The sequence below is a fragment of the Camelus bactrianus genome, chromosome 14 (assembly GCF_048773025.1).
Source record: "Camelus bactrianus isolate YW-2024 breed Bactrian camel chromosome 14, ASM4877302v1, whole genome shotgun sequence".
Classification (NCBI taxonomy): domain Eukaryota; kingdom Metazoa; phylum Chordata; class Mammalia; order Artiodactyla; family Camelidae; genus Camelus; species Camelus bactrianus.
In genome coordinates this window covers 30,207,298-30,232,129 of record NC_133552.1, presented here as the reverse complement: position 1 = coordinate 30,232,129, position 24,832 = coordinate 30,207,298, and the positions used below count along the sequence as shown (strand labels likewise).

The following is a 24,832-nucleotide window of genomic DNA, read 5'->3' as shown; positions in this document are numbered from 1 at the left end:
CTGGGCTTCACTGACTGTTTCCCCCACAGACTGTCTTCAATGATTAAAAAGCTCTCATAGTTTTTACACCATGCAAAAATAAATAAAGACATTTCTGCAGACAGAGCCCATTCTCAGACTTAAACCTTTTTCACGTACACTCAGCAAGAGGGAAAAAGAAACATGACTCTGCAAAATCTCTGAGCCTCACTGCTCATATGAGTAGAACGGCTTCAGCACATGAGGACTCTTCACATTGCAAAGTGACAACAAAACAAAGCCACCCACAACAACAGGTACTCCAGAGGGAGCAGAGGACCGGGGGCTTACAAAGCTGGAATCTCCTCCCAGAGACAGCAGAGAGGACGGCAAGGGATAAACACAGTGGTGGGGGGAACACTGACGGGAAGGACCTCAGATCAGAATCAAGCCCAGGAAAGGGGGAACAGAGACATCTAGACCTGATCTCCTCTATCACATCTCAGGCTGCCTCTTCCCTCTCTAGTAGCTGAGACCCCACTGAAACCACTAGAACAGTCTGAGGAAGAATGATGAACCTATCTTCAAGAACCATCAGATTCATTGGGTACAGAGATTGCACCCAGGTTCAGACCGCGCGGCTTCAGTGGTGGTTTATCAATATTCTCTGCACCACTTGTTGGTGGTGGGGGATGGAATAAATCAGGGAGAAGGAAATTTAAGGCATTTCCTCATCTAATACACATCTACTACCAGAGGATTTCTCCTTGGAGGGAATAATCCATAAAAAGAATAAATAAAAACTCATGGATCAAAAATCACCTGGCAGCTCTGTGTCCCACCTGTATCTCCGCATTCTGTTATTACCTTTGCTACCTGTGTGATATGACAGCTATGTCCTGAACCTTTTAAGGCAATTTCATTCATGAGGGGCCCAAAGGGTCAGAGTCATTCAGCGATCATTTGCAGGTCATCTCCTGAAAAAAAATTCTTTGCTGTCTGCAGCTGCTAATGAACATAACCAGATCTAACTTCACTCAGTAAGAGAAATTCGTCAGCCAGGAAAAAAAGCAGCAGCCCCCAGGCCCTGAATCAGCTGTTAAAACTGACATCTGGGATTAACATCAGCAAATACACGGGATGAAAAGAACCCAGAATTTCAAGGTCGATCTACCATGAAATGTTATGTATCTGTTCCAGAAATCCACCAATGACTAATTCATTATTATCATTCAATAAGACTCAATAAGATTGATGCATATTCAGTAAAATCAGAAGAAAATGTCTCATGTGTAGGATTCTTGACGCAACGGATTTTATACTTTATTTAAACATTAGTCAAGCTTAACTCAGAGGGGACAATAACAAATTACTCCTGCTTGCTGAAGGACTGCCAACGAACCCAGGACAGAGGCACGGGCAGAGCTTACCTGGGAGGTGTCTGTTGGCTGCCTCGGCAGGAAGTGAGCTGCCCTGGAACCTCTGAGCCCCAGCTTGGCAACCAGTCTCAGCAGGATAGTGACAGATGACACAGGCCGAACATAGCCCCTCAGGGTCAGCTGGGCGTTAAAATGAAAGTACAATGAACAAAATTACGGCCCATCCTCATCTCAGACTGCAGTGACTAACAATGATTTGGACAGTCTGATTACGTGGAAATGCCAATTTCCCCCCCAAAGATCAAACCCACAGATCTCTGGTTTTGTTACAAACAGGAACATGCCACCTTTTCTGCTCTGCACGCCCGTGTCAAGGCTGGCAACACGGAAGAATCTCACGATGCTCAGGGTTCCATTGAGGGACTGAGCCCACACGTGAAACAGGCCATCCAGTCCTTCATTTAACCAAGAATCTAATGTGTGCTCTGTGGCAGGCTCTGGGCCAGATGCTGGCACTGCAGAGAGATGGATTGAGCAGGAAGGACCCCGAAATGAAAGTGTTTTAAAATAATACCACCTGAAGCAGGACCAGAATACCTTTCCACCACCTTCACCCTAAATTCATCTGACCCACCTGGAATAAATATCTAACTGGCCTGCCTCCTTCTCAAAGGCGGCCACAGTTAGTAGCTATAGCCTTTTGCTCTCCTCTCACTGGCAGTTCCACCCTGAGAACCTTACACAGCCACACGCCTGACAAGCTGGGCTACAGTCTTCATCTGTATTCTTTAGCTCTGTAGGCCTCCAACTTTTTGGTCTTAGATATCTCTGACACTCTGAAAAATCACTGAGGATCTCAAAGAGTGCTTTTGTGTGTGTGTGCAGGTTATACCTACAGATACTTACCATATTCAAAAGTAAAACTACGGGAGAGGGATATGGCTCAGGGATAGAGCACATGCTTAGCATGCAAGAGGTCCTGGGTTCAATCCTCAGTACCTCCATTAAAAAAAAATGAAGAAAAATAGAGAAGGATTTAAAACTTTATGTATTCATTCCTATTAAAATAATAAGCCCATTAAATGTTAAATTTTTATGAAGGATAACTGTTTTCCAAAACAAAACGCCAGAAGAGTGGCATCATTTTACAGTTCTACAAATTTCCTTACCGTCTTGCTCAACACAAGTGAGCCGGGTCCCCACAAGCACTTCTGCCCTCTGTCTGCTGTGGTGTCGCACGTCGTGGAGCCCCCGGGAAGCTCCAATGTACATTTCCAATGGACTGAAGTTGAGAGGCCAAGAACACAGGACACCGTTCTCTGTAGGAAGCTGACAGCCCGTCACCACCATGTGGGCCAGGGGCCCGGATGGGTTCTCACCCTGGAGAAGTGCCCGATCTGACAGCTACCCTCCAGCCATCAGTCATGAGGATTTACAGACTTCTCTTTCAATACAACATACTCAAGCTCCCATCATTTCCTTTTCTCATTCAGCTTAATTATTTTTACATGTTTTCTCTTTTCTTTTGCATTGATTTCTTCTCTTTCCCACTTTTATTTCTCTCTACTCTTTAAGAAGCCAAATTAGGAAATGTAAGTCCATTCAAGAACCTGTTCTACTTTGTGTGTACTACAGCTCGTTGTTAAACTTCTATCAGAGAATTTTGTTACTTCACTCTGACCCGTATTTATCCTAAGTGGCTGGCAGGCCATCTGAGCTGACAGCTTCTTCCAGGAAAGAGCCCCATTTTAATCCTTACTCCCAGAGCATTAATAACAAGCATTTAGGGAACATCTACAAAATGCTAGATGATGGAAACACATGGATCGTTCCTCCCGCTCCCACCTTCAGGAGACAGTCCCTGCAGGAGAAAACCATGTCACAAGCATCTCAAGCACAGAGGGAGACTGACAGACCCCACTGCGGGGCAGGCCCAGGATAGGCTGTCCTTTGACTGAGTTTTTTTTTTCCAGTGTTTTATAATTGAGATATAATTCACATATAATAAAACTCACCCACATAAAGGGGTAAGATTCAGCAGCTTTCTGTATATTCACGGTTGTGCAACCCTTACCATCATCTATTTCCAGAACACTCCATCACCCCAAAAGAAATCCCCTGTCCATTAGCAGCCACTCCCCATCCCCCTGTCCAGCCAACCCCTCGCAAGCATAATCTGCCCTCTGCCTCCACATGTGCCTATTCTGGACATTTCAGATCACTGAAAACAATATATTGCCTTTTGTGTCTGGCTCCTTTTACTTAACATGTTGTTATTAATGGTCATCCATTTCAAAGTGGTATTAGCATCTTATTATTTTTTCAAAGGTTATAGTTTATTAGAAGGTGGTAAGTACTATCAAATAGAGAGGAGTATAAGGGGTGGGGTTTCAAAGGGAAAAGGGCGGGTTGACCCGTCAGGATGGACTTCCCAGAGCAGGTGGCCTTTTTCACTTTTTTATTCATTCTTATGTCTGAATAATATTCCACTACATGGAGATATTGTATTCTGTTCATCCACTCAGCAGCTACAATTGGGCAAGGTCTGGAAGAATGAGTGTAAGAGGTTCCTAACAAGAATTTCATTTGAAGCAAAGGGCAAGTTGTGCTTTAAAGAAGCCAACACACAGAGACACAAGGAAATTCAGCGTGTTTCTGAGCAAAGGGCATGCTTGCTTCGGCAGGACTACCGTGAAGGGCTGGGGTGGATATTGGCAGGTATCACGGTGAGGGAGTCACCTGAGAAGACTCCCCACTGCAAGCAGCTCAGCCAATTCTCCTCCATCATCCTGTATTTCTAGAGCTGTGTTTCAAGATTTTCTCTTATTTCAAGTAACAGCACTTTAACTACATATCTGATCATCTGCATCAGACCACCTTACCTCCAAGCCACAGAAAGTCATTCACTGACCTGAGCAGCTCCAGGAAAAATGGTGATGGACCAGGTAGTCCTAAAGAATCCCAGCCTGCAGGCACAAACCCCCTCGTGTTTCCGCATGCGCCCTGTGATGTCCAGAAAGTAAAATGCACAGAAATGTCTCACTGCTGGTGCACGACGTCTGCCCCAAAATTGCCCCGAAAGTATACTGGCAAAACACTACTCAACACTCTCACTACAAAAAAGAAAAAAAAAAAAAGCAAAGAAGGCAAATTTAGACTCTACAGTTGAAAACCAGCAACCATCACTGCCAGTATCTGAGCTGGAATGATCCTGACTTCAAAAAACATTGCATAGTTATTTTTCAAATGTGATAGGCATATAAGTATTTCATGTAGATGATATTACAGAAAGATTTTTCTTTTCAAAATTTCCAGTCTCAACATTAGCACAAGAATGTTTATGTTTCAGGTTTAATATCTATCTTCTACTTTCTTAACTTTTAACATATTATTTTATAAAAAGAGCTATGTTATATATTATAAACCAACTGTTTGTATTCTGCAAACAAGACCTTAACAAATTCACAATTTCAGAGCAAGCTTTAATGATGCTTTGAGAGCTGGGGCCTGGGGGGCTCACTAACAGCTCTTTAAATACTGACAAGGATGTGCTATTAAGTAATGCAAAGGCTCTAATTCCATGTCAATTCTGAAACCAAAGAAACTACACTGAAGCCTTAATTTACCATTTCAGAATATTCCTATTCTTTTGAATATTAAATTTCTTTAAAGATAAGATATTTTTGAGAAAAACAGCAGCTATATTCAATTTCCTTTCACCAAGAAAGCAATCTTTATCAAGAATAAAAACCCCTATGGAAATGCAAAAGACGGTGAATTTCTAGCTAAGTGAACGTGCAGATCTGAACACAAACCTAAATCCTATCAGATCTCACTTGAACGAGCTCAACAAAGTCCTGGGCTACCCTACAATTTAGCTCTTCTGTTCCAAGTATTGGCTGAGCTAAAACCATCACACAAGGCAGGGAAGGACAGAAGAAGAAAGTCAGCATGACTGCCATCATCTGCTTTCTTCCAGCCACAAGGCGCCGCTAGGGCAGCCCCTCTAACAAGCCCTCTCCATAAGGAAATACTACATCCACACTGTCCCTGTTGTCCCCATGCAGCACTGACGCCCCTCTCCCACTGGTCGCGTCCCAGCCTGTGAGTGGTCTTCTAATGACCCTCCCACTCAGTGGCACCCACCCCGTCCTCCCCGCTACACACACACACACACACACACACACACACACACACACACGAGAGAGAGCAAGAGAGAGAGCGAGAGAGAGAGTGAGAGAGTGAGAGAGCGACAGAGCGAGAGAGCGAGAGAGCGAGAGAGAGCAGGGATAGCTTTCCCAAAGCACAAATTTGATTACATCACTCCTCCACTGAAACACTTCGGAGGCTCGCTGGTACAGTTCTAGACCCACCCCCGCCCCGCCTCTCATCGCCCAGCCTCACCGCAGTACCCAGGTCCCCAGTGACCTCAGGGGCCCCCTAACCTGATGCCTAGCTACTTCCCACCTGCCTCCTGGCTCATTCTGATTCTGTTTCTCAAGGAAAACTTCCCTGCCTCCAATCCCTGCACTTTGGTTTAGGTTTCCCTGCTGTGTTCCTAAAACATTCCAAGCTAAATCAACTTCTGACACTGCTAAGCTCGCAAGAAGCAAGTACATTTTGCTTACTACTATCGGTTCACCCCTCTCCCCTAGACACTTAGAAGTGCGCGTGTTATGAATAAATGAATGAAGGGGTGGGTCTCAAAGGGACAGACAGACCTGCTCTCACCGGTCCCAACCCCTTCTTTCTGTAGAACATCAGAAGCAAAACCAGGAGTACCTCTCCTGAGGGTCACTTCCTGCTGACAACCTTCATTGCCTCCTCTGTCAGTTCTAGTGAAAAACAAACTCCTCCAAAGCCCTCCACCCCAGGCCCTCTCCAGTGTCCTCCCCAGCAGGGGCACCCTCCACATTGGACCACACAGGGCACTCTCTCCTAGTCCCCACCCACAAGCCTCCAGGCCTCTGCCCGGGCTGCTCCTGCCACCTGAGCCACCCTCTTGACCCCTTCTCCTGGCTGATTCTTACTCTGTCCTCACAACTGAATGTAGAGTCCATTTCCTCTAGGAAGTCCTCTCTGATAATGTCCTTTAGCTCTTGGCTGGGCTCCCTCTACAGCAGCACTGCATGGTGACTAAATGGGTGTTTGCCCACCTGCTCCTTTGAGAACACGAACTCTTGAAGGCCACCTGGGAAGAAGGAGTGAGAGATGATAAGAGGGGTGGGAGAAGCAAAAGGCAAAAATCACAGCCTAAGTCCCAAATTCAAGGAGTCTTTCTCAGAAAAAAGAATAAAATATTTCATATGTGTGCAATTTGGTTACTATGTTTGTGGCTCATGGAAAGCCAGAGCTTGGTGTTCTAGTCCAAAACCCAGGTTACATGCAAAGAAATGTATGTACTCATATCCAAAGGAAACCAGAGCTGCTCAACAACAGTTTGCAGTTAGAATCGGAAGGAACTTTGATAAGTTAATTTCTCTGTCTCTTTTTTTTTTTTTTTTTTTTTTGGCATCATATAGTTTTAGAAGTATATGCATGACCAAGTGATGACTACAGCCCTTGATTCTGCACTGGAGCATTTGGGACCAAGGAAGCCCAGATTACATGCACTGTGTAAATGCAATCACACCAACACACTGACAGGTGCCCTGGTGGTGGAGCTGAAGTTCCAAGCAGACAACCTTAAATTCGAAGACAGCTATAAGTAGAAAGTAAGAAATGCAAGTTCTGTACTCAATTTCATATGCTATTTGGGCCATTAACTGATAGTACATCTTGTCTAATGAACCCAAAAATAAACTGTCAATGGCGATTTTCTCCATCTGATCATTTTATGCCAACATTGGATAACAAATCCTCACTCCATACAGAAATCTCAGTCCTAAACTGCAGCACAGTTACATCCCGTGGAAGAAAGCCGATCAAGGGAGAACTGGAGAGTTTCCCTTCAGAAGCTGTTAAGTCTGGTTTTGCACCTGTACGTCATTTGCAACCATGTCATCGTCAAAGGAGTAAGACCTAACCTCTGTGGGGCGTAAAGCACTGCAGTGCTTCTGAACCATCAAAGAACACTGAGCTTTGTGAAACAGTCCTGAGGCACTTAAATCGCACTTTTTCTAAAAGGCTCCAAAACTGACCCACTTCACCATTCCACGTACAACAGGTAGGTAACGGAATTAGTAGAGAAATCACACCCTTGAAGTCTGACAAGGCCCTGCTTGAATCCTGCTACAAAATTTACTAGCTGCTAAACGGACCAATTCCTTAACCCCTCTGAGAAGGCTTCCCAATCCGCAAAAGGGGGCTGCCACCGCCCACCTGGGAGGCATGGATGTGAATGCAACGTGCAAGTAGGGCGGCCGACTGGTACCTGACATGGGGCCTGGCTAGTTTCCCTCCGCTGCCCTTCTCCCCGTTTACACTTGCACTGTTCCCCGGTAAGTATCATGTCCCCGGGACAGAATGCCCGATTCTTTTGTGTATCCCCGGATACATGCCTTACCCTTAGGAGGCCAGAAAAAGAACTGCCTCCTCCCTAGTCACTATCCGTATTCTTAAGAGTTTCTTTTTTTTCTTTTTATTTTATGTCTACTTGGCAGGGAGAATATTCCAGAACTGTCCAACCACCATTCTCCAGGTTGGCTCCCCTCCCTACCCCCATCCCCTCTCACCTCAGATCCTCTGATTGCCTTTTCTACGTGGAAATCGGAAAGCGAGTCTGCTGGGGTGGGGGCTCCCCAGGCCTCCCTCCCTCCCTCACAGGTGAGTGTGACTACCTTCTCCCCACTCCCCAATGCAATTCCAGCTTCTGAGGAGGTGTCCCGCCCAGATCTTGTGGCTTCTGCATCTCCCTGAGATGCACATGTGGCCAAGATCCTCCCTTCTGATTTCTTCCTGGGCGGCACCGCCCGCCTCCCCGGCCCCTTGAGGATAAATGGCATTGCTCTGAACATCCCAAACGCTGTTGACTGACACACCAAAGTTGCATGGTCTGGGCTTTCCTCCAGCCCAGGCACAGCCCTGCCCTCCCTCAGCCTCAGTCTGTACATCTCGAGATGAGCTCATCCACCTACATGGCTGTGAACACCAGCTAAGAATGACGACTCCCAACGTGTAACTCTAGTCTGGCTCCTTCACCTGAGCCCCAGTCTCATAGACCGGAGTGCCTCTTTGAATTCATAACTCGGGTGACAAATGGCATCTTAAAATGCCTCATGTCCACCATTTACTATGGAATTCATCCCCTTGCAGGTAACTCCCGGGTTCCCATTTTAGTAACAGCCCCAGCACCCACCTAGGTGTTTGAAGTCACATTCAATTTCCCCTGTTCCCTCACACCAGCCCTGCCCTGGATTGGTCCTGTCATTTCCGTCGCTAAGCCCATCTCAAGTCTGGTTCTGCAGAGACCACGGCCGGAACTCTGGAAGCTCACAGAATGGTGCAGTGAGTCACAGTCCTCCGAAGGGTGCTCCCTGGAGGGGGGAGGCATCTCCTGGCACGGGTCACCTCAGAAGGCAGTGGATTCTTACAAATGAGGCCCAAGAGAAGGGACTCAAGGTTCTCCCGTGGTCTGAACTTCGAAGGGCCTGAGGTCTGGGGGAGCTCCTGGTTAGCAGACACTCATGCCAGTGAGCAGGTGAGGATGGAGGAACCCAGGCAAGGCTGTTCTCACTCCGACCCCTGGCATCTCAGGAGCCACGGGAAAGGCCTGTGTCCAGGGCACAGCTGAGCCATCACAGATCCCAGCCTGCATTTGCCAACTCGGACAGCCTAGACTCCTTCTACTTGCGACACTTAATACTGTTCTGTTCCCTCCGAGAATGTGATGGACTCTTTCAGACAATCTGGCATGTCTGAAGCGAGACCAAGTCAGTGAAGGATGAAGTGTCCACATTTGGACCAGAGCATGAAAGGAGAATCAAGGTCCCATGACCAGCATGAAGGTGGTGGCCAAACCCTTCCCCCAGGTGAGATGAACCAGGGTGGGGGGTGAAAATGCAATGTCCTAGGTCGGTCAAAGCATCTCCCTTCACGGCTGACTGGGATGTTGGAATCTCACTACCGCAAACTAACGACACGGCCGTCAGTGGTGGACGTCAGCTGCAACAGACACAGAGTCAGCTATTTACTGCCAAAATGAGTTAATAGTAAAGGCTGGTGCAGGGAGGCCTGCACGGCTGCTGAGGCAAACCACAGACCCGGCTCTGAATGCCCACTGGCTGAAGCAGAGAGGAAGCTACGGTCCCCTTTAGCCGTCCCTGTGTCCACCAGATTCAAGTAAGCCAGCTACTTAGGGGAAGGCCATGTTGTCCTGATACTCAGAGAAACCAGCCTCGTAAAGGGAGTAAAAGAGTGACATGGATTTTAGACCCGCTTCTGCCCCTTTACGAGGACAAAGTAAAGTAAATGGCATGGGGAAGGCAAAAGCAAAAGAAAACCCGGTGACTGCTTCCTCCAACAGCGTCCCCTGCAGCTGCTCACCCCCGAGCTGGCCACTTCCTCACCAGTGACCGCAGGCCTGGAAGCGCCGTCACGCACGTCACACAGTGACATCCAGGAAACGCGTGCCGAGCACGTTTCTGTAAAAGCCAGAATCAAGCAAGTTGCTGCAGACTTTGACTTTCCAAGTGAAAATACCCATGAAAAACATCCCACAGAAGCCGCCTAAATCAATTCGCATCTCATTTCCTCAAAACAAGCAAAATTAATAAGGGCTCATTTGTCACCAAATGTAAGGAGGACCAAACATGTTTCTCAAAACAAGGATTCTACCAGGTATCAAACACCAGCAGGTGACATGATAACAAATCAAAAATTCCAAAAAATTAGAAAATAAAAACATGACTGAGATAATACATGAATCAAGGCAACCATTAAGTTTTTGCTTTTTAATGTGATGGAGGCAGCACGGAGGGCAATCTCGCTATATCCAATGCAGGGTGTACACAGACCACATTTTCAGAACCAACAACATGCTCACAGGGAGGTCCAAGAGTAAACAGAAAAAAGAGAAAAAAAAGAGGTACAAGAAAATAATTATAAACCCACAGTGCTCCTAGCATCAGTGGATGTGGCTACTCTATTGGACAGCAACTCCAGGGGTCCCACCAGGGGTTCTGGCTGAAAAGGGAGAGTAAGTGTCCACACTAACCCTAAAAGGATCTCTCTGAACCAAAGGCGGAAACACTTGTAAACGTCTGAAAACTGGCGGGCTGCACCTCCCTCTCCCCTTGGCTACAAGACAGCCCTCCTCCTTGCCAATCCCTTTCTGGATGTAGGGAAGAAACCCGGCACACAGCCAGGGTAGCCAGCCCCCAGGTAGGCTTATCTGCTGTCTGTGTCCAGTCCTACCAAGTCCTCCTTCTCAAACGGGATGCAGGGGAGGGGGATATTGTCCCTAGAATTGTCGGGGGCCCTGTCCAGGCTCTTGGACACGAGCACGATGAAGAGTGACTCGATGATGTCCTTGACCCTCTTCTCCACCACTATGCAGTCCTTGTAGGTTGAAGGCCACATCAGTGGGTGGCTGCTTGACCACCTCCCCATGCAGCCCAAAGGCAAAGAGCTGAGGGTCATAGAGCGTGGTGCCATACAGCTCCTCTGCAAGTGGAGCTTCTCGAATGTCTTGTCCAAGAGGCAGTCGGTGAGGGTGACAAGGCCCATGACCTTGCGGTGGGTCTGGAATTCACTCCACCCATTCTTGGGCCAGTAGTGGTGCCTGTAGTGGATACAGAGTGCCCACTGGGAGCCGCACGGGCTGATCTGGCTCAACGAGGAGATTCACTTATAGATGCAAAAGAAATTCTCCTCTGAGACGATCCCCAACATGTTGGACCACCACGGGGAGATTCTGGTTGTCCTCAGCACACTGCAAATAGTAGGGATGCTCATGTTGCAGGCCCTGCTGAGAGGGGAGAGGAGACTGAGGTACACACTCTGCTGTGGGCTGCAGGCCCTTCTGGAATGCGGTGACCTGGTGTGTAGCAGCCGTAAGGCAGGGAAGCCCAAGCAAAGCCGGGGGTACAGTTTGTCCTCAGCGTCTGCACATGGTTACCATAGGTCGGATCACATTACCCAGCTTTTGGTCTAGGCTTCCAGCCCCTGAAGAAAAGGGTCATTTCTTGTTTTCAGTTTCCAACACCTAGCCAGGTCCTGATGCAAAGTCAGTGCTCAAAAATGCTGAATAAAGAAATGAACAAAGGAACTGCTTTCCTCACCCCCCTTCAGCAGAATATAAAGAAAAGAACCACAGTGGGATCAAAAGATCTGGATTTCAACTCCAATTTACTTGAACTACTAAGCTGCAGAATAATGGAGAAGAAAACTTGACTTGGGGAGGATGGTACCATTCTGTGGCAGAGCCCATGCTTAGCATGTATGAGGTCCTGGGTTCAATCTCCAGTACCTCCATTAAAAAAAAGAAACAAATAAATAAACCTAACTATGCCACATCAAATATTAATTTTTTTTAATTCAAAATTCAAAAAAAGACCTTGCAATTGACACAACATTGAAAATTGACTATACTTAAATTAAAAAAAAAAATCCTTGCCTTACAAGAATATATCTGGATTATGGAAGTTTGCAAATGTAAAATGCCTAGGGTACCACCTGCATAAAAAGAGGGGGACTGTACACATTTAGTATCCCTCCTTTATGAGATATATTTCCTTTGTGGGGGGTTATAAACTCTCAGAGCTAACTTTCTCAGATTAAAAAAAAGAAAATATTACCTGATTCTCAGTACTGCTGAAGAATTAGATAACCCTATGAAGACATCTGACCCACAGAGGTTACTCAATAAGTTTGTTGAATGAATGAATAAACACGCAAGTGAATGCTGCCCCTGCCACAGACCATCACAATGGTACTGCCTGGAAATCCCAAGCCCACGTTCCACCCGACTCTACATTAACCATGTGGGTGACCTGGGCAGGCCTGTGTGCTTCTCTAAACCCCAGTTTATTCACGAATACAAATGGGAGTAATAACACAAACCTCAAAGTGTTAGTGAGTCAATAACAAATTGTACTACAATTTTGCAAGATGGAATCATGAAAGAAAATCGGGCAAAGAGTCCATAGGCTCTCTCCATATTATCTCTTACAACTGCATGGGAATCTACTTTACATCTCAAAATAAAAAGTCCAATTTTATTAAAGAGGCTATTGAGATTACATGAGCTCACTGTCTTAAATAAGAAACACACAGTACAAATAGGACAATGCACAGCCCATGAGATACACTCAGTAAACATTCCCACCGAGCCCACTGGTCCCTCCAACTCCAGAGCACAAGGATGGGTCCTCATGGCCAGAGGCCACTGCACCTGAAGCTGACAAAGCTAATGGTCCCCACTTCCAAGAGCCCCTGCCTCCACCCTAGGTCTAATTTTGTATTTGTAACTTTCTTTTCTTATACTTAAATAGTAACCCCCAATTGCATAGCCTTCAGGTCACCAAAATCTGACCACGGAAATCATGACAGCAGCCCTCCCCAGTGAAACAATAAAATTAAAAGCCATATCCACAAGAAGTCTGTGTAATTCTAATGGCAGGAACTTCATCCTGGACTGAGATGAAGAGGACTGGGGAGGAGGAGGAAACTGGTCCCCCCAGACCCAGGGGCCACCTGTCCCATGATGGAATTTAGTCTCAACCCACACACTCCAGGAAATTCAAATACACATAGACAGAGTGTTATGGACAAGATTTTTTTTTTTTTAAAGAAACCCCTGATTCTCTAACAGGTCAGGTTTCTACTGAGACATAAATGACTTATGTGTATATTGCTTCATGAAAACCTAAAATAATGTCACTCCAACTTGACACATGAAGAAACGGAGGAAAAGAGAAGTTTATCACATTGTGCAAGATTAGAGAGAGGCCACATAAGAGGCTGTATTTAAATCCAAGCCCCTGCTCCAGTTCTCACACTAGAAAGTGTGACATACTGCCCCCCTCCTGCCCCCTCCCTGCAATAAATCTCTGAAGTCTTTTCTTTGCTACCTGGAAAGAACCAAAGTCACATTAACTTTCCACAAAGAGCTGTGTCACCCCTTGGAGGACATATCAAAATCTGAAGAATTAGGTTGGAGCAGAGAATTGAGTTATCTGTTTCTCAAAAGGAGACATGGGTTTAAAAGAAACCAAAAAACACTTATGTAGTCTAAGCCCTCATTGTGCAGAGAAGGAAACGGAGGCTCAGAAGAGATGAGGAAAGGGCCTTATTTACAAATCTTGCCTCAGCGCAGCACCGAGCCAGCCCTGGGCACTACTGGGGAAGAATGTGGGAGACCCAGGAGAATAAGTGTTAGAAAAAGGAAAGAGAAGAAGCACACAAGCCCTCTCTCTACACCGTCGTATGATGCAGTTCCACCAAATTATCCAGTATGGGAGCTGCCAAAATTAAGTTGAGCTAAACAGGTTATAGAAACCTGGAAGTCTCAACCACAGTGGAAATTCCAACTTTGATATGGTTTTTCCCAGTTCAAGCATGAGCTCAGCGGGAGCTCCGTGCCAGGCACTACACGAGGCCTGGAGTTCTCACAAATACAGATCTTTATGAACACGGATGCAAACCACATGCAGGCCTACCAGAAGAAAAACACCCACAGATAAAATGGAATTACTGAAAATGAAGGCAATTAACCAGCATATATTACTAGCAAAAAGGATATTGCTAGAAATATTCATGGACATAGCAAACTGTGGTTAGCAAGTGGGAAAGGGGGAGGGACAGTTTAGGAGTTTAGTATGATCAGATACGCATTACTATATATAAAATAAAATGACAAGGACCTACTGTATAGCACAGGGAACTATATTCAATTTTTTGTAATGAGTTGTACTGAAAACAATCTGAAAAATATACATGTACATATGCATATATATAACTGAATCTCTGCTGTACACCTGAAACTAACATTGTAAACTGATTATACTTTAATAAAAAATAAGAATTTTAAAAATAAATAAATAAATAAATAAAAGAACACTGTAATCCCCTTAGATGTAGGTGGTGGAGAACACTGGTTGCAAGCACCAAGTCCACTCGATCACTCCAGCAATGGCTGTCACTCTTTCTGACCATCAGGGAGTCAATTGGCTTCACTGAGGTTACTTTTCTCTTTCATGAAAAGCTACAGTTGCAACCAACGATATATATAATCTCATTATTCACAGACCCAACAAATTAGTGAAGACTTTCCATAGGCCAGGCTCTGGACAGATGAAAAGATAGGGTCCCAGATACATTTATGGGTAGAAAAAGTTTACGCCACAAAGACATTAATTCTTCCTGTTCTGATATATAGATTCAATGCAATTCTGATTAGAATTCCTACCAGATTTTTTATGGAATGTAACAAGCTAATTTAGGGTCAGGAAAAGCCAGGAAAAGCCAGGAAAACCCAGGAAACTTCTTTAGAACCACCACTGGGGAGGGGTGGATAGATCATTCATTTCCACTGTTCTTTCTGAAGTGATGAAAACGTTCTGGAATAATAAAGGTTGCACCACTATGAATATACTAAAAGCCCCTGAACTGTACCATTTAAATGGATGGACTTCATGGTGTGTGAACAGTATCGCAATAAAGCTGTTCTACGAAAAAATATTTCTGGGCCACTATTTTTCCCTCTATATTACTAGTCTGCCCCACAATTTAAGAAAAACAAAACCAAACAAAAATTTACCAGGAGATCTTTAGGACTGCAATGTTCCTGGGTCTCCAAAATGCCTCTGATGGTGCTGCTCCTGTTAACACACACTAGTTGGGCTGGACTAGTTAGGGACTGTATCTTTTTAAAATCGACGGTCACATGTTTCACCCTGGAAGAGGGGGGATGGAGAATGTCAGCTTCATGCCCTCATCTCTTTTTTTTTTTGCTTTTGTTTTTGGAGTAGAGAAAGCTTTTACTGCAGGGCCAAACAAGGAGAACAGTGGCTCGTGCTCAAAAACCCTGAACTCTCTGATGGTTTCTGAGGTGAATTTTTTTTTTTATTAGGGTAAAGTTTTTAATAGGCAAAATGAGGCTTGATGGCTTCCAGGTGTGTGACTTTCTTCTGACTAGTTGGTGGTAGGTAATAGGGCCGTGTTCCAGGAATCTCGTGCTCAGCCTGAAGTTACCATCCTCCACCTGGGTGGGGGCCTTAGCTCCTGCAGAACAACTCAAACATATTAAGTATAGCCCTGCCCCTACTCCTCAGCTCACTTTTAAGTGAAACAAGCCCTGCTTTCAACACTGTGATCACGCTCACTATAAAAACACTTGACATCAACAAGCACCACCATCCTAACACCAGAAAAAGTATTAAGGGTATTTACTTGGGGCGGAAACACTGAGGGAGGAGAAAGAAGCAAGCTCACCGTTGGCGCTCTCTTTTCCCAAGTCTCTTCCAGGAGAAGCTGGGCTTTACAGCCAGAGGATCTCGGCCCCAGGGAACAGCATCCACGCCACTGAGCTGGACCTCGGGGACAGAGAAAGGGAGAGGAGTGCAGTCTAGGGGTGGCGGGGCAGGGAAAGCGGAGGGGGCGCGGGCTGCAGCCCCGCTCAGAGGCTAGTACCAGCCACTGTCCCCGTCCCCGCCCCCGTCCCCGCCCCCATCCCCGCCCCCGTCCCCGCCCCCATCCCCGCCCCCGTCCCCGCCCCCATCCCCGCCCGACTCTGCAGATCCTGCCGGCCCGGGACATAGCAGGCCCAGGGGCGGGGCGGGGTCTGATGCCGAGGAGAGGGAGCCTGGGAGGAGGGTACTCGCGGCGGGAGAGCGGAAGGGGGCGCCGGCGGCGGACTGAGGGGAGCCCGGCTGGGGCGAGAGGTGGCAGGTGCGGGCCGCGGTATGGACGGGGGTGGCCATGTCCCCGGCAGGTACGTGCCCAGCCCTGGACAGGTGTGGACAGGGCGCCGGGGCAGGTGGCGCAGGCAGAGGGGGCTGGCGCGAGCCCCTCAGCTGGACACTCCTCGCTGACTCGAGCCCTCCCAGGCTGTGACACGCGGACCCCCTTCCCCAGAGCCCCCAACCTTCCACATACACAGCCGGAGGCCCCGACCCGGGGCAGGAGCCAAAGGCCTACCGGGCGACAGAGCCGAGCAGCCACTGGGGCTGATCCCTGGCTCGGAACTGGAGCTTCGGACCCGCGGGGTCCAGCTGGCATCCAACTGTGGGCATGCGCGGGAGGGCCAGCCATCCGCACTGGGCTCTGGGTTCTGAGAGATACATTGGGGAGTCCAGGGAGGGAGAAGTTGCGAGGAGTAGGAGAGGAAGCGAAAAGTGGAGGGAGAGAGATGGACGGAGGAGGAGCAAGGAGAAGCGAGAGATCTAGAGGGAGAAGGGGGAGGGGAGTAGCAGAGATGAAGAGAAAAAGCTTTACCTTCAAGGGAACCCCGAAGGAGGCACCAGTCCTGCCTCCATGCCCTTCTCTAGCCCCTGAAGCCCAGAAGCTCAAATTTCACCTCCCTGGTCAAGCCCTCCAGCCAAGGCCCTGCAGAACCCCTACAGGGATCACACCTGTTGCCCCCAAGAGGAGCTGGGCTTCCTGTGTCTCCCAGAACGAAACACTCACTGGCGCTGTCGCTTAGAACAACCTTGGGAAGAGTATAAATTCCCCTTTTACAGGCTGGGAAACTGAGGCAGGCATGATCTTTGCCTTAGCTGCACTGTCCCAGGTGTTGGGCTGTCAGGGAGCCGGAGGCACAAGTTCAGAGACCCAGACAGAGCAGACTGCCCGAGTGTCAGTGCATAGTCCCCATCTCTCATGGGTAAACCACTTTCCACCCTAGTGGAACAATGAAGGGCTCACAGTAGGTCCCTGGTTGTGGGAGAGCTGTCCTCGGTTCCAGTGCCCAGCTTGCTATGTAGATAGGAGTGTTCTCGAGTCCAAACTCATTCTCCTCAATGCAGGACAGGCCAATAAATCAGGAGACCAGGTGTTGGGGCATGGAATAGCAAGTTTCTGTAGACCTAGATGGCAAACTAATGTCCTGGAAAACCATGTCCCCAAGTCAGAATCCAGGCTTCTTTCCTACTTGCTTGGTTGTTGCAAACTTCTTGGTGTAGGAATCTTTGTTGTTAGAATTCTTTGTTCTTGCAGCTATCCACCTGGGTCAGATCCCTGTAAACCTCCAATAAAACAAATGTTATTTTCTATTCTGCAACTTGTTATCTTTATATGAATGGGAAAATGTTAATACCCTTAAAGGTCAGAGCCTTCAGAATAGGCTTTCCTGTCTATTTCAGGCTCTAGGCAACATTGTCTTACAGAAGGTGCAGAACCAGCAAGACTAAGCCTAGGAAACAGAGCACAGGGTTAAAGTCAAAGGAACAGATCTAATACAGAGTCTGATTTGTTCTTTGCTATTATCGAGGCAGAAGCCACTTGAGGGTTTAAATCCTTTTAGGTTAAAAATAAGTAAAACTTTAAAGGAATTTACATACATAGGTTGAAATGTGCATACAATATTTGGAAAAGCTCACAAAAGATTGTAAACAGTGGCATCTCCAGGGAGGGCTGAGAGAACAAAGGATGAGGGAAACCTTTCCCTTGTGTATATTTGTGCTGTCTGAATTTTTTTTTTTTAACATATGCATGGGTTTATTTTTCAGTTAAAAAAAAGTGTAATGGAGGGAAGGAGTAACTAGGTCAGCAAGTACAGCAGCCGTGGATAACTGAGCCGTCACTTTTGCTTTAAGCTAGGAAGCATTTATTGACTCTCTCCTATGTGCCCAGTGCTGTTTTATGACTTCATTTATTATGTATATTTTTTATAAAATAATAACATGCTATCCCTGACCCCTGCCCAGGGGAGCTGGAGGAAAACCAATTGAGTTTTTATTGAGTTGTTTTCCAAGGAATATAAATGAGTTATAAACAGAACACATCTTCAGGGCAAACCAGGTGGAATGGGTTTCCAGCAGGCCAGACAGCTAGGAAGGGTTTTCAACAGAGATGCCCAGAGGCTGAGAGAGAAAGCCTCTAGGGCCCCACAAAAAGCTGCCCAAAGTGGTTTCTCCATGGCACTATTGTAATAGGAAAGAACAAATCTGACTCCATATTACATCTTTTTCTTTGACTTTAACCCTGTGCTCTGTTTCCGAGGCTTAGTCTTGTTGGTTCTGCACCTTTTATAAAACAATGTTGCCTAGAGCCTGAAATAGACAGGAAAGCCTATTCTCAAGGCTTTGACCTTTAAGGATATTAACACTTTTCCATTCTTATAAAGATAACATGTTGCAGAACAGAAGATAACATTTGTTTTGTTGGAGGTTTACAGGGATCTGACCCAGGTGGATAGCTGCAACAACAAAGGATTCTAACAACAAAGATTCCTACACCAAGATGTTTGCAACAACCAAGCATACCCCCTTTCCCTTTTAATATAAAAGGAGCCTGAATTGTGACTAGGGGAAGATGGTTCTCCAGGACAATTACTCTGACATCTCCTCAGTCAGCTGGCTTTTCAATTAAAGACGTTATTTCTTGCCACAAAGCGTGGTCTTCCAATTTATTGGCCTGTCCTGCAGTGAGCAGAATAAGTTTGGACTCAGTAACACAACCAAACATTGAAAGTATTCATTTGGTATATTAAATGACTTGCTTCTGCTGGTCTTTCTTCCTGACTTTTTCTTTTCTTGACCACTCCTGCTATGTTTATGAAAAATCTGTCAGTCTGCTCTTGTGGACACATTTACATCTCTAGCCACTACCCTTCCAGATAAGAACTGATGTAGCCAAAATTGCTAAGAGATATTACATGGTCAGAAAAGACCGGAAGTGTGTACCGGCTGATGATCAGGAGCAGGCTGGGACACATGACAAGATGTCATAAGCATGGATAGAAAGCTGGGCACCAAAGGAGAAGCTTCTAAGCCTCCATGAAGGACTTGCTGGATAAGAAGGAAAAGTCCCAGATTGTAGATCTGATTTCACCATGAGCTTCCTGTGTGAGGCTCGGCAAGTCATTTAAGTTCTCTAGGCCCGTGCTGTCCAATATGTGAGCCACCAGCCAAATGCAGAATTATGAAGTTATTCTGTAGCCAGGCAGAATTATAAATAAACATTTTACAGCAGAGGCTCAGCACATATGATGTTTAGAAATATTAGTGGTTTTCTTGCCCTAATAGGTTATTTTTGTATATCTAGCTTTCTGTGGTTTGTAACGCCCGTGACTAATGATTCCCTTATAGTGAGGTATTTTGAAGTTATAAGTTACTGGACACAGTACTGTCATATCACAGTTGAAAAAAAAAAAAGATCCACATAAGCCAGGCCATTTGATTTAGTAGTTTTGAGCAAGGTCTCCGGGGCCAGCCTGCCTAAGTATAAATTCTTACTTTGCGTCTGGGGGGTTCTGTGTGAATCTTGGAGAAATTTTTATTATTGTTGTTGTTGTTGTTGTTGTTATTATTTTACTTATTTGTGCCTCTTTTTCCTAACCTTTTAATGGTGAGGAATATGTAGACTCTATCTCCTACTGTGCTGGCAGGATTAAGTAATTTAACGTCTGTGCTGCCCGCTTCCCTGGGTTTCAGCATTCTCCAGGCAATCGGTTTCAAACCGGAGGTATTCTCCACTGTCTTAGTCAGTCTGGGATGCTGTAACAAATTACCATGGGTCAGGTGGCTTAAACAACCAGCATATTCCTCAAGTTTTGGAGGCTGAGACATTCAAGATCAAGGTATCTGGGAGAGGATTGCCTTCATGGCTTGAAGATGGCTGTCTTCCCACTATCTTCATGGGGCAGAGAGCAGAGAGAAGCAAGTACTCTGGGGCCCCTTATAAGTGCCTTAATCCCATTCATGAGGACTCTACTCTCTTGACCTCATTTTATCCTACTAATCACCTCCCAAAGGCCCCGCCTCCCGATACCATCACCCTGGGAGATTGGGTTTCGACATATGGATTTTGAGGGGATGCAAACTTTCAGTCCACACATTGGCTAACTCTCCCAAACATGCAGTCATCAAACCTGTAGCTAATTTCAAAGTAATGTTTATATCTCTCTGCCCATTTCCATTCCTACACCCACTAACACTGAAGCCCTGTTAGATTTTATTCCTTATTTTTCTGGTAGAGATTTAATTGATTCCTATACTCTAATGCTCTCTTCACTCCAAACAGTCTGCTTAACAGCCCTGCCAGGTAGGTCTTCCTTAAAAACCTTCCCACTTCACCTGGTTGTTTTTTAGGTGTAAATGTCAGAATCCTCTCCACACCCCATCCTAGACTTTTAATCCCTTACACTACCGCTCACTATGTTATTTTTCTATTACCACTGTAACAAATTTCCATAAGCTTAGTTGCCGGAGCCTGCGGGCAAAACGAACAGGTCTGAAAACGCGGTCGCCACAACTAGGAAAAAAGAACAGACACACACACAAAGAATGGGATCGAGAGGGACGGGTCTTGCAGACTGCCAAGACAGAGACCTGCCACCGCCGCCGTGGTTTATTCACTGATTCTTTTTATAATGCTTAAGAAGGAAAAACATTGCATACCAGGGAAGATTACATAGTGTGCCTCAAGATCTTTTACAATGCTGTTTTGGACATATTTATTGTAGTCATAAAGTTAAGATGTCAAGCTTTCCTTATCTTGTTTTCCTTGGGCAAGGAAAAAGTCCAGATCCTCTTCCAGGACAAACACCTGTTAATCTACAATCTTTAAGGTGGGGTGGCGGGACAGGGAATCTTTGCAGAGCAAGTTTCCCAGGGCTATGTCTTGCAAACAGGATTGTTAACTGCTGAGTGCTCGACCATCAGTCTTTGAGGCAGCTCCCCGCACTTAATAGCTTAAACCAGCACGGATTTATCACCTTATGGCTGTGGAGGTCAGAGGTCCAACACAGTTCTCATTGGGCTAAATTCAAGGTACCAGCAGGGTGCCTTCCTTCTAGAGGGTCTAGAAGAAAATGTTTCCTTTTTTGTTTTTTTTTCCAATTTCCAGTGGTCACCCACCTTCCTTAGCTTGTGCCCCACGACTTCCTTCATCTTCATGGCCAGCAGCCTTTCTGAACATCGCTCCATGGCTGCACCTCCCTCTGATCCTAAACTCAGATGGGAAATGTCCTATGCTTGTAAAGACCCCTGTGACTACATGGGCCCACCTGGAAAATCCAGGCTACTCTCCCTATCACCTCATCTCAGGATCCCCTTGTCCCACCCCACTCAGGCATTATGTATGTGGCTATGACACTCACATTGGGTAACATTTCCTTTCGTGAGCAATTAAAGGTTCAAGACACCTGTGAACGGCTTTTTGTTTTTCTTCCTTAGTCTTTCCACATTCAGTACGTCTGGTGAGATTATACAAATCCTGTTTATTTGTAACCTGGCACTAATCTTTAACAACGTATTATGGGATTAAAAGGTTAATAGCCAATTTAGAAGGAAAATCCTCTAAGATTTTTTAAGATTTTTGTCCTAAAATGCCTGTCATCCCTTTTACTGTCTACAGTAACATGTCACAGGTGGCTTCCCTGTGGGGGTGGGGGACACATTGTTCTGCCACCACAGTCCCTTCATTCACACCAATGTGCTTGTCTCCTAACAGAAGATCTATGCTCCCAGCTTTGCTCACTTCCTCCTCCTTTCCATTGACCATCCTGTTCCCACCACTTCCTTCGTTCACCACATCAGGATTTCATGACCACATTCTTCTCTAAATGGAATGGATATTGTGTATCTAACGTCTAATAATTGTTCTCGGTGTATACGCATACACTCACCTACATGTCTCCCCATCCATCTCTTTATTTTCCTAGAATCTCCCAGAGGAATCTGTTCCATGATGATGATGATGATGATGATGATGATACTGACAGTGATGACAAGGGCCTCTCAAGGAATCTGATAAAGACAGAATCAATGAAGAGAGGGAATCATTGCAAAATTGCCCCAGAAACAGGTTAAAGGTAAATAACTGTTATAGTGTTTAAAGAAATCGACTAAAATTTAACTATTTTTAAAACTTTATATCACCTTATTTTAAATTTTAAGGGGAATTTTCATTCACCACTAACCAAGATTTGAATTTAGGACCAAAATCTAAGAGGACTTCTATCTTCTAACAAATTGTCCACTAGCTTTTTAAACACGTGATTCTTAAAAAAAAAAAAAAAAAAGTTAGTGCTGGGCTGCAAGTAAGTAGGATTCATATAATTTCACCAGACATACTGAATGTGGAAAGACTAAGGAATAAATACAAAAAGCCATTCATAATATCTTCAAACTTACGTTGCTCACAGGAGAACATGTTAGCCAAGGTGAGTGTCACATCAACATGACGCCTGAGTGGGGTGGGGAAGCTGATCTTCCTCATCAGACATTGATGCTGATTTGTTAGATGCCAACACAGTTTCCTCATTGGATTTGCTTCTAATAATTATGGAAGAGTTTAGGCTCTACCAAAAGCAGACTAAAGATTTTCCCCTGCCGCCAAATCTCTGGACTGAATGTCCCCACAAGAGGGACATGATTATATTTCACAGGAAACTCTTCTTGAGAAACAACAGGCTTTTTGAGGGCAGAACTACTGGTCCCCCAGGAAGGGCTGGAAGAGGGATCGAGGGGACACTGGAAATACAGGAGGAGTCAGTTCAGATACTGCTGCTCAAGTAGCCAAAGACATCCTACCAAAAGTTTCATGAGTGAAGTAGCCTGTGAACACTGAGCAGGTTGTTAAGACACAGCAGTGCATAACTAGCATCACAAGTCAATTGTAGCATGTTTTGATATTTGGAAAATAATTAGCCCATTGCTCTTTGAAAATGCAGCAGTAGAAATAGAAATAATAAACACTGAGCTGTCTTGGAGATAACAAACAATAAATAATTCTAAATCTGCAGGATTCCTTGACAATATGCAAGTGATGAGCTAGATGTGTGCTTCAGATACCTCTTACTGCAGGGCTCACTCATGAAAAGCACAGAACTAGTTTTCTCAGCAGACAGAGAGAACCAAGTCAAGATTTCTAATCTTGAGAGGTTTACTATATGGCAGGAAAGATCAGACAAATAAATACAGCTAAATATGAATAAATGCAATCAAATATTATGAAGTGTGTATGGAGCACAGAAGAAGAAAAATTCCTTTCACCTGGGATCTAGAGAACTTCTTCAGAAAATGTAGCTTTGAAGATGGCCAAAGACATGGGTGGAAATTTGGCAGAACAGGACGTAAGGAATTTAAATCTAATTCTAAAATTCATATAAAAATGCAAAAAATCACAAATATCCAAAACAACTTTGAACAAGAAAAATTTTGAAGACTTACACTATCTGATTTTCAGACTTTTTTAAAAATAAAGCTACAGAAATCAGAAAGTATGGTATTGTTGTAAAACAGGAAAATAGAATAATGGAACAGAATAGAATGTTCCGAACTAAACCAACACTTAGATGGACAATTGAATCTCAGTAAGGATGCAGTGAAGAAAGGATCTTTTCAACAAGTCGTGCTGGAACAATTAGATATCCATATGCAAAAAGAAAAAAATGAACTTTGACCCATACCTCACAAAATACAGAAAAATTAATTCAAAATGGATCATAGATCTTAATAGGAAATCCAAAACTATAAAACAGCTAGGTGGAAAAGCATAGGCTTAAGCAATATGACCTTAGGTTTAGCAAACATTTCTTTGCTATGACACCAAAAGTATAATCTATTTTAAAAAGTAAGTGATATAGTGAACTTTATCAAAATAAAGACTTCAAAGCTCTTCAAAACACCGCTAAGCAAATGAAAAGACAAGCCATAGAGAGAAACTATTTGTGCCAGCTTACCCGCCCCCTGGCCGCACCGCGCCCGCCCCCCAGCAGCAAGCTCACCTGGAGACGGGCGTCCGGCTTCTTGGGCAGCAGAGGCCGCCCCCAGGCCACGACGCGGGGTGGAGCGGAGCAAACTGCCGGCTCCCGGGCGGCGGGCCCCCTACCCACTTTGCCCCTGCAGCACCCTAATTGCACTGCCCCGCTCCCCTCCTCAGCAAGCTGAGTGGGACAGGTGTGTCCGGGGACCTGGGGCAGCAGAGGCCGCTCCCAGGCCCGGCCTCCGGGGAGACGGGAGATAATCCACCAGCTAGCCAGGGGCAGGGCTACTCCCCTCCGCTGCCGCTGCCTCTGCCGCTGCCTCTGCCGCTGCGGCCACCCCTGACCGAACCGCCCCGCCTCCCAGGCGCAAGCTCACCTGGAGTCCGACTTCCGGGGAATCTCCTGCGGCCAAGGGCGCCTCCAGGCCAGGCTGCGGGGAAGAGAAGGAAACAACCAGCTTGCCTGGGCAGCCCCCTCCCGCCGCCGCCACCCCAAACGCACCACACCCGCCTCCAGGGGTCAGGCTGACTGCGAGGATGTGCACCAGCCTTCTGATTCTGGCCATGAGCCTGAGCACCTCCCAGGTTGGTTAGGCTCTGGTAAAATAATTTCTCATTAAAAAAACAAAGAAACAAGAAACAACTTCCCCCAGTGAAACAGAATGTTCTGGGTATATTTCAATAGA

At 45.8% G+C, this 24,832-nt stretch overlaps 1 protein-coding gene across 18 annotated transcripts in view; it reads right to left on the bottom strand.

Annotated features, from left to right (window-relative positions):
- LOC123615342 (uncharacterized) overlaps positions 1 to 24,483 on the bottom strand; it is a 156,319-nt gene extending 131,836 nt beyond the window's left edge. For 14 of the 18 annotated variants that reach the window (XM_074378264.1, XM_074378266.1, XM_074378263.1 and 11 more), the window contains exons 1-8: positions 24,169 to 24,184; positions 22,066 to 22,186; positions 16,416 to 16,660; positions 15,711 to 15,811; positions 15,037 to 15,172; positions 2,507 to 2,666; positions 1,685 to 1,852; positions 1,389 to 1,517 (exon numbers count right to left, since the gene is read on the bottom strand). In XM_074378264.1, the coding sequence (XP_074234365.1) occupies positions 1,389 to 1,517; positions 1,685 to 1,852; positions 2,507 to 2,666; positions 15,037 to 15,172; positions 15,711 to 15,811; positions 16,416 to 16,660; positions 22,066 to 22,126 (1,000 nt within the window). In that variant the 5' untranslated portion in view covers positions 22,127 to 22,186; positions 24,169 to 24,184. Of the gene's footprint in view, positions 1 to 1,388; positions 1,518 to 1,684; positions 1,853 to 2,506; positions 2,667 to 4,248; positions 4,341 to 6,493; positions 6,529 to 15,036; positions 15,173 to 15,710; positions 15,812 to 16,415; positions 16,661 to 22,065; positions 22,187 to 24,168 lie in introns of all 18 variants that reach the window. The other 4 variants (XM_074378272.1, XM_074378275.1, XM_074378273.1 and 1 more) reach the window with 4 other exon arrangements.
- Between the last annotated feature and the right edge of the window lie 349 nt (positions 24,484 to 24,832).